This window comes from Gigantopelta aegis, chromosome 10 (assembly GCF_016097555.1).
Source record: "Gigantopelta aegis isolate Gae_Host chromosome 10, Gae_host_genome, whole genome shotgun sequence".
NCBI lineage: Eukaryota > Metazoa > Mollusca > Gastropoda > Neomphalida > Peltospiridae > Gigantopelta > Gigantopelta aegis.
This window is the reverse complement of record NC_054708.1, coordinates 72938705-72948603: the sequence shown is the minus strand read 5'-3', so window position 1 is coordinate 72948603 and position 9899 is coordinate 72938705. Positions and strand designations below refer to the sequence as shown.

The following is a 9899-nucleotide window of genomic DNA, read 5'->3' as shown; positions in this document are numbered from 1 at the left end:
TCCAGATTGGTCCATTATATCCCAAATTGGTCCATTATATCATCTACAAACAACTTTCAAGTACCATAACATAACAAAATCACACATTGAATAATATTGAATCACTGATTGCCACACCCATGCTAATGACAGAAATTCAAATTGTTCGGATTATGTTGTAGTAATTCTTTAATATTTTATGGACTTCTGACGACTGATGTGGCAAATAATAATAACATTTGTCAGTATATACTGTTTTTGCCTGTCAGTATAGTTTGTCTGTATGTATGCGTGCATGCGCGAATATTTAAGTTGGAAAATAAAATGCTACTTTTATTACTTGTGTAAGTCGCTCAATGGGGGACCAAGTTACAAAATAGCCATGGGAAGATAACTCCTATTCAATTTTTCAGAATATTGCTTTACAAGAAAATGATGTCTTCAAAGTTACTTTCGCTGGCCCGGAATAGTTTATTATGCAATGCATCGAAATACAGCATTCACTCTTCAAGTGTTTTAACAGCAAAAGTTGCTGTGGTAAGCTGTCATTGTGCTAAACAGCACTGCTAAATCATTTTAAATGATGCCATTGATTCATTAAAGGGAAAGTCTCAAAGTCAAAAGTTGCATAAAATTGATAAATGATGACATTTTTTTTTTTTTTTTTTTTTGTGTGAAATGTAAATATTATACCTGAATTACATGCCTATACATAATGGGGTTTTTTAAATCATATTTTTATTTATGCAGTAAAATGCATGGCTCAGGTGGCCTGCTAATATGTTGGTTTAGGACTAGAGGGCAGTCTATGTAGTAGAATGAGAAAAGTGAACAAAACAGTAGCTAGATTCTGTATCTAAAATACCCATGGCTCACGCTGTCTGTAGCTAAATTATCCATTGGGTAAATTTTACAAAAAAATGGCTGATAAAATTTGCAAATGGTTAAAATTTTGGTTAAGCTATTTTCTATCTTCCAATTTGAAGAAACTGTTACATAATATATCTGTGACCTCAAACATAATTACATTACCAAATGTTTATTTAAGCGATCTCACGACTGGTAGGCCTAACAAGAAACAATGTCATTCTGAATACAGTGAATCCTGAATACAGAGTAATGATTGATGCTTTGCATATTTTAATCAGTTATTAATTTTAACAACATGTGTTCAACATGTATGAAAGCAAGTATCTGTAGCTTGTTATTCTAACTTTGTAAAGTTTTTGAACCAAAGTAATAAGAACGGACCGATAATGCGTGTCAATTTTAATACACATGCTACATTATTGAAAGGGGGTGCTGACAGGGTTTTTTCATGTAGTGTGTGAAATATTTGTTATCAGAGAACTCGAAAATTATTGATGTAAAGGTATTTAAAGTCAGTCATAGGATTGTTGTTTGAGATGTGATGCGAAAAAAATGTCCATGCTCATAAACCACTAGGGTTTTGAGCATGTCCCCCCGGGTTCGGCCTCTGGAGGCCAGGGGCCCAACTCTGGGCAGAAAATTAATTGGGACAGTTTGACTTTAACCAAGAGAGGAAGGGGACTTTATAATTTGTTTGTGTCATATTCGAAAGAAAAAAAAAATACTAATTTATTTATATAAGTTTTGGACGCTTTTTAGATGGGCCCTAAGTCAAAACATTACGTCAAAACACTTCAATTTAGCCCTAAAAATTTGGTCATGGAGGGAGGGGTTTCTCCACTAGGAGATTGGGGCACCCGCCACAGAAAAATTATTTAGTGGGTGGGACGAAGTTTAGGGGTCCCATCAGTCCTATCGGGAGCTTCAGTGTGACCGGAGCTTGCGGGGTAGGGGTCCAAGGGGGAGGGGGGCAGGCCAGCGGACAGACCTAACTCCCCCTATGGCCGAAACCGCCTACGCCCTACGGCACCTATCCTATTTCCAGTGGAATACTCCCCGCCCACCTAAAGCCCCTCCAACCAATCCAACCGTTGCGCCCTTCAATTCCGATGCCCCCCAATGTTGATAGTCCAGCGGAGGGGCTGCTAGGAGAGCAGCCCAAAAGTAGATTTCCATCTGTATGTTGAAGAAAGGGTGAGGTTTGAAAGTTAAGTGTCTGGTGAGTCTGGCAGAGTGAAACACATTCAGGTGATCCGGAAGTCCAGAGGTGCCTCTCTGTTAACCAAGAGAAACAAAACGTTATGTCATTCAACAGACACTGACACAACTTTAATTTAGAACACTAGAGGATGAAGACGGGGTATATAGTACCAGGTTCCACCAACTAGGATAGGAGCAGTGCACCGTTCTATTGAGTTCCAATTTCTTTTTATTTCAATAAGATTAAAACCTGTATAAAATAAATTAAAACAAATTAAAATGAGCACGCTTGTAAAACGATTAATTTTTTTTTATAAATAACACCAAATAAAAATTAAAAACGTTTTATACAATATATTTGGTCGGCGAGCAGGGGCCTGTTACTGCCAGATAATAATCCCCATTATCAACCCGAAGTAAAAAACACATTCATCCATCAATACCAACACCACATTTATAAAATATATATATTAAAATATTACATATTAATTTTATAAACAAAATTCATTTATTAAAAATGTGTTGTTTGAGAGCAGGAATCTTTGACTACTGTCCAGTAGACACAGATTGCACAGGTTTGGTATACAGTTTCCTCTGGCAGTAATGAAAGCATATAACTGTCCAAATGTCCGTCTTGCTCTCTTATGGTCAGAGTACTCTGGCTATAAGAAACCCAACACCCGTATGCAGTACTATTCTCACTATGTCACAGTCATCAGTTGTGAATGAGCATGTGTTCTGTTATCTTAATTGAAAATTAGTCCTATAGACATCACATTTTTCAATAGACATTACAATGTCATGTGTGACTTTAATATAAAGTTGAGTTGATTTTTGTCATTTATTGTGTTTTTAATTGCAGGTATTATCTGGTTGTGGAGTTTATGATGGAAGTGAAATTCATGAAGCATCAGCGTAAGTATTTTGGCTGAAGTGTTTTGATAGTTGTATTAAAGGGATTGTTCTGAGTTTTCTTTCATTATTATGATGTTGCTGACTATCAGAGACTTTTTAACGACTATAATTACATATTAAATTTATGTTTTTGAATAACATATAAATGTATTTCTGATCATCCTAGTGTTTGTACTGCATGAGTAGGTCCAACTTCATGTTATTTCCTAATTAATATTTATTTCCTAATTAATATTTATTTTTATGTACACTATTATTGGAATTCCAAATCTATTTATGCACTGGCTGTATAAAAAACAGCCCAATGGGTCTACCGATGAGGATCGATCCTAGACAGCCCATGCATCAAGTGAGCACTTTACCACTGAGCTACGTCCTGCCCATCTCCAAACTCAATGCCTGTTGCTAACTAGCAGGTTTACAAGTACATGTACATCTAGTTATAATCTACACTAAGATGTCACATTACTAGACGTGTAATAATACAGGTAAGTCATGATATCATATGTATCCCGATACATGAATTAGAGATGTCAGTGCACCACAACTGGTATGTGCTATCCTGTCTGTGGGATGGTGCATATAAAAGAATCCTTGCTACTAATGGAAAAAACTTAATGACACTGATTTAATTATTAGGTGTTGTAAAATAGGTTTGGCAATTACAGCTTTTTACCATTAAATATATTATTTACAACTTCTTGCTTACATTATCAATTCCATAAAAATCCATTGCATTTTTGGTCATCCAGAGGGGTGGGATTTAGCTCACCTGGGGTGCTTACATCGCAGGATCATACCACCTTGATGGATCCATTCAACTAATTGTTTGTTTTTTCTCATTCCAACCAGTGCACCACAAGTGGTCAAAGACCGTAGTATGTGCTTCCTGTCTGTGTGAAAGTGCATATAAAAGATCACTTGTTGCTAATGGAGAAATGTAGCATGTTTCCTTTGATGACTATGAGTCATAATTACTAAATGTTTGACATCTAATAGCCGATGATTAATTAATCAATGTGCTCTAGTGGTGTCGTTAAACAAAACAAAGTTTACTTTCAGTCATCCTGCTTTTTGTTACATACACAGCTCAAAATTCATCTACCTTTACAGGCACAGTGATATTAATATAGGAATAGGGATCTATCTTATATAAGGCTACAGGCACCATTTTGCCAGATTACTATTTACCCAGTCATTTGCTATCAAACTATGCATAAATGTACATCAAATAAAATAAATTTTGCCCTTTTTGTAATTTTATTGGCAAATTTGGCTAGTGTCAGAGCTAGCTATTCCATTTAGCAGAAACTTAAAGGGTTTTACCATTTTATGGAGTTTATAGAATAAAGCAAAAACTCCTAAAAACCCAGTCATTTGCTATCAAACTATCTGTTACACAGCAGCTACACAGACAGAATGGCATTTAACTATGGTTCATGTATTTCATTCCAACCAATTCACCACAGTTGGTCAAAGGCTGTGGTATGTGCTATCCTGTCTATGGGAAAGTGCATATAAAAGATCCCTTGCTGCTAATGGAAAAATATAGAGGGTTTTCTCTGATGACTACGAGTCAAATGTTTGACATCCAATAGGTGATGGTTAATTAATCAGTGTGCTCTAGTGGTGTTAAACAAAACAAACTTTAATTTTTAAAACATTTTTTAATGTATTTCATTTCAGTTTATGATGTAAGCTAGAACAATTTCCAGATTGTTTTTGTCTTTGCAGAGTGATGGTACATCTAAGTCGAGGTGGAGCAAACGTGTCTATGTTCGCACCAGATATCAACCAAATGCACGTGATCAATCACACCAAGGGAGAACCAATGGAGCCCAGTAGGTCTGTGACTTCTCGATTTAAGTACTGTTATTACATAATGATGAGAATTTATCTGTATTCTTATTGGACAAAAGCTAGTAAAATTACATGGGTTGTATACATTAGTTATCGCCTTGAAAATATTGATCTAAAAGCTTGTGTTTTGTATTCTTTGTTGGTTTTCGAGGTGTGTACAGAGGAGGATCAATCCTTGGCAAATAAATGGATATAATGTGTGTGTGTGGTGTGTGTGTTTGAATGAAATAAAATCTGTTTCCAGTGATAATAGTATAATAAGATGCACCAAATGCAACACAAATATTACAGCAACACATGCAAATACTAAGGGGAGGTAAGTATTACTCTATATAGTCTCAGGGGAGTGATTGGGGAACCAGAATGGTAGGTCTGTTGTGTTAAAGTGACAGACCCTAGTTTTTAAACACACTGACACATTTTTCACTATTAAAGCTGTTTTTGATGATTTAAATAAATTATTAGAAATACTTATATTTTATTAAATACCCCAAAATGGATGTTTCATAATTCTAAAAATGCATGTTCGTCTGAGAAGTAATGATTATCGAGATAAGCTATAGTTATTTTTAGACAGCATTTCCCCATTTAAAGATCACAGACTTTAGCTTCCCTCTGTTATGACCATATCTAAATGTGTGTTGCAGGTTTGTAGATGACTAAATTTAGTGTCTATTTTCATGAGCTGAAACTAGGGTCTGCACCTTTAATTCTTAGTGTTCCTGATATATTAGATTTGTTACAGATGATTTGTGTCAATTGGTCCAAATATCATCCATGATAGTCTTTCAGAAATGTTTATATTTTTCAGAAATGTTTTGGTGGAATCTGCAAGAATTGCCAGAGGAAATATCTCTGCACTGTCCAAGTTAAAGGCTAATGAGTTTGATGCTGTTATTTTCCCAGGTGGATTTGGAGCTGCTAAGAACCTGTGAGTTACTTCATATTGATGTCATTATTTTGACAAAGTCTTGCCATGACATGTTAACAACACTTTTGATCAGTTACCGGTAATTGACCCATATTTAACAGGGGTAAGAATACTCCTCAGATCCGCAGTTTTCCTGTCATGGAACATTGCGTTTCCTTGCATTTTAATCGTCCTTTCCGGGGGTGGGGGGGGAATTGGTCATGTAAACTTCTGGGCCTAGATTTTTTCGAAGCTATCTTAGCACTACAATATCGTAAAACTGACCTAAATGATGACATTACACCTCAGATTACATTGTGACGCCATTATGAATCTAAATGCGGCCGCGTTTCTTACTTGGTTTCATTTGCAAAGGGAGCGAGTAAGCTTTAGCCGGGGTCACGATGCAGCGTGCCCCCGGACCCCTTTAGATTTCCTCTTTTTTACAGTTCACCAATTCCCACCCTTGATTCAAACCAATATGGTCTAGGATTGATCCCCATTGGTGGACCCATTGGGCTATTTCTTGTTCCCGCCAATGCTCCACAACTGGTGTAACAAAGCCATGGTATGTACTATAATGTCTGTGGGATGCTGCATATAAAATATTCTTTGCTGCCAATTGGAAAAAGTAGTTCATTGTGTGGAGGCAGTGGGTTTCATCTTCTCATTATCAGTGTGGTCATGTTTGATGCCATAATATATAACCAAAATTAAAATATGTTGGGTGCATCATTAAATAAAACATTTCTTCTTCTTCAAACAATAACTGGTATTATCCATAACTTCCTGGATACAACATGCAATGCATTGCGCAGAAGTAAGGGTAATTTGTCAAATAGATTAGTAAATAGTGAGAATAATTATGATTTCAGGTCATCATTTGCAGTTGATGGGACTGCAATGAAAGTTAATGCAGATGTGGAGAGGGTATTGAAAGAATTTCATGGTGCTGGCAAACCTATTGGGTAAGTACTTATAAAACATAAACATTTGGGATTCTTTCTTGCTATATAGAACTGCATATAGGTTGAAAACTACAGTATTTATATACATGTAAGCCACATCATGAAAAATGTTTGTATTGTTGTACTTTTATTATTACATGTATGTGGATGAGATATCTTAGTTTTAGTAGACCTAGTTAAGATATAAATTCATATCTGTAAACTTAATTTCAGGTTTTACAAATACAGTGTATAATTGTTCAACAAATAATATGCCACACTTTATGGTATGTAGTGAATAAGGAAGATATCCATTATCTATTAGTGTTAATAGTAAATACCGGGTATTGGCCATATGTTAACTGCAATACCTTTAAATCATCTGGTACATTATACATATTAGTATTTTATAGTAACAAGTTCATCGATATTCCATTTTTGTAAGTATTGATGACATTATTCATTCAACAGCATGTTTTAACATAAAAAAAGAAGTTTGTTTTGTTTAATGACACCACTAGAGCACATTGATTTATTAATCATCGGCTATTGGATGTCAAACATTTGTTAATTTTGACATATAGTCTTAGAGAGGAAACCTGCTACATATACCAGTCATAGTGCACTGGCTGGAATGAGAAATAGCTCAATGGGCCCACCAACGGCATCGGGCATTGATCCCTAACCAACCGTGCATCATGCGAGCACATGAATGGATTAACCTGTGTACATGAGTACATGTATATAATACATAAACCACATTGGTCTACAATACCTTTACGGGCCTTGGTAGTGTAGTGGTTAAACCATCCGACAGAAGGTAGGTACTGCATGAGTTCACATCCCGGTACTGTCTCCCGCCCAGAATGAGTTTAACGACTCAATATAGCTATTACACCGATTTCTTTCACTAACCACCAACTTATTGTCCTGGAAATTCAAGATACTTGAGGTGAGTGGCCAGGACAGCATGCTTGAATCTTATTTGGATATAAGCACAAAAATAACTATGAATGAATGAACAATACATGTACCTTCTATAAAAGATAACTAATGAAAAGTCATGGTATTGCATTTATATATGTAACCAGGCCCAACCAGTGCCCCATGACTAGTATATCAAAGGCTATGGTATGTGCTGTCCTGCCTGTGGAAAAGTACATATAAAGTATATATAGTTAATCAATGTGCTCTGGTGCTGTCATTAAACAAAATAAACTCTCCATGCAAGGACAGAATGTTCATCTATTGGTCATATTAACTTTTAAATGTTTGTGGTGTTTCAGCTTGTGCTGCATTGCGCCTGTTCTAGCAGCCAAAGTAATACAGGGGTCAGAGGTCACTGTGGGGACAAGTGACCAAGAAGCAGCAGGGGCAGTCGGGGCAATGGGAGGAAAACACATCTCAACCAAAGTCAACGTATCCTTGAAAATGTCCTTTTATGTTAGAGCTTTTCCAGGGCCATATGTTTTACAAATTTACCTTTACGTTAATACTCAAATCACCTCAAATGCCTATGGTAGCGACCATGTTTCCCTGTGATCAACAGCCAAACTGTTTTACTAAACTATCTTAGCTTACAATCACCATAAATTGCAATTAGTATTTACATTAATTTAGGTCTCTACCGATAGTAAGTCCTAATATTGTGATTTTGTAAAATAACATTAAAGAACTAATGAAGAGACATTTCTAAACATGTTAAATTTTAACAAATTAAAAAGTTTAGTTAATGCAAAAGAAACCAAAATGGCGAATTTATTTTATTTTATTATTTGTTTTGTTGGCACTGTGGTAATACTGCTGTTGAATGAAGCGAATCAAAGTTCATTGGGTTTATTCACCTTATTAATAATGATATTAAGTATTTTTTGTCCAAAATTACGCCCCTACTGTTCCAAGATTATTTTAGGGGTGGAAATGATTATGACAGAACATGTTTGCTTAATTAAATAAACCAGCAAAGACAAATAACTGGTTAATATTTATGAATCATGCTGACTGACACTGTAGTCATAACTATTTTTTTAATCATTGCTGTATTTTGATCTTTGACAGATTAATAGTTGTCACAGACTAATAAAATAGTTTTACTGAACAGGAGGAAAGAGTATTATTACTATAACAAAATATTTATCATTACTAAAGTTAACCCAGGATTCACATCCATAGAATGAGTTCATATTTGTACACATTTATTATTGTTGTACATTTGTTGTCACATCCCTTAACAATTGTCAGGAAAGTCATACAGATCAGAAGAATAACATTGTTACGACAGCGGCTTTTATGTGCGATGCAGCACTACACGAAATCTTTGATGGTGTTGGGAAGATGATCAACGATGTTCTAAAGGAGAATAAAATAGTCTACAGGTTGTAGAAATCTGCAGATTTAAGATGTTTCTACAATGACTGCTTGTAAAAATTGAATGTGTGCTGGGTTACACAGATTTACATATTAGACAAGATTGAACCAGTGTGAAATTGATAATCTACATGTATAATGGAAATAAAATCCTTTCCAAATCGACAAATTGAACAAGTGTGAAATTGATAATCTACATGTATAGTGGAAATAAAATCCTTTCCAAATCCTATAATTGTTATATGAATTACTGTTGAAAGATTTCTGTACTGAAAATGGGAAACCAACTGTATTACAATCTTTTTAAAATGCTTTGTAATTGAGCTCTTTTTTTATTAGTTATCCTGACTATTCTTCTGTTAATCTGCCTCTAATAGCAGATGATTTCATTTCTTTAGGATGTGTTTAAAATGAGCCAATCAAGAAACCAAACGATTGTTTGTGAAAAACCCAGGAGTGTGACAAATTTAACTCCTCAGTATGTTGGGAGGGGAGAATAAGTGCCCCTGTTTAAGTGAGGGGCACAATATTTCGCACCCTCTGTTTGAATTTAGACATAGTCAGAGGCACACAAATCGCAGTCACACACCTCAAAAACAAATTGAGAAACTGTTTTCTTCTTGGAGCAGATGATATTCTTCACTATGGATAGTATTGCTGTTTTATATATATCTTGACCAATGTGTACACATTGCACATACATTTATTTTGCTATTTTCAAAACAATTTCTCCTTTCTTTTTACACCATCAAATGGATTTAATAATGGACAAAAATCATGTTTAGTGCAACCTGGGTATAAATGCAATCCTATCTTACTGGAAATTTCACTACAGGTCTCCATTAGAAGAT

The 9899-nt window shown here is 35.3% G+C and overlaps 1 protein-coding gene across 1 annotated transcript; it reads left to right on the top strand.

Annotated features, from left to right (window-relative positions):
- The first annotated feature begins 363 nt into the window (after positions 1 to 363).
- LOC121383048 (glutamine amidotransferase-like class 1 domain-containing protein 3A, mitochondrial) lies at positions 364 to 9278 on the top strand. Its single transcript, XM_041512807.1, has 7 exons — positions 364 to 516; positions 2912 to 2964; positions 4699 to 4809; positions 5636 to 5755; positions 6610 to 6702; positions 7968 to 8100; positions 8923 to 9278. Exons 1-7 carry the CDS (start codon positions 412 to 414, stop codon positions 9061 to 9063), a joined length of 756 nt encoding a protein of 251 aa, XP_041368741.1. The 5' UTR covers positions 364 to 411; the 3' UTR covers positions 9064 to 9278.
- Positions 9279 to 9899: the final 621 nt, after the last annotated feature.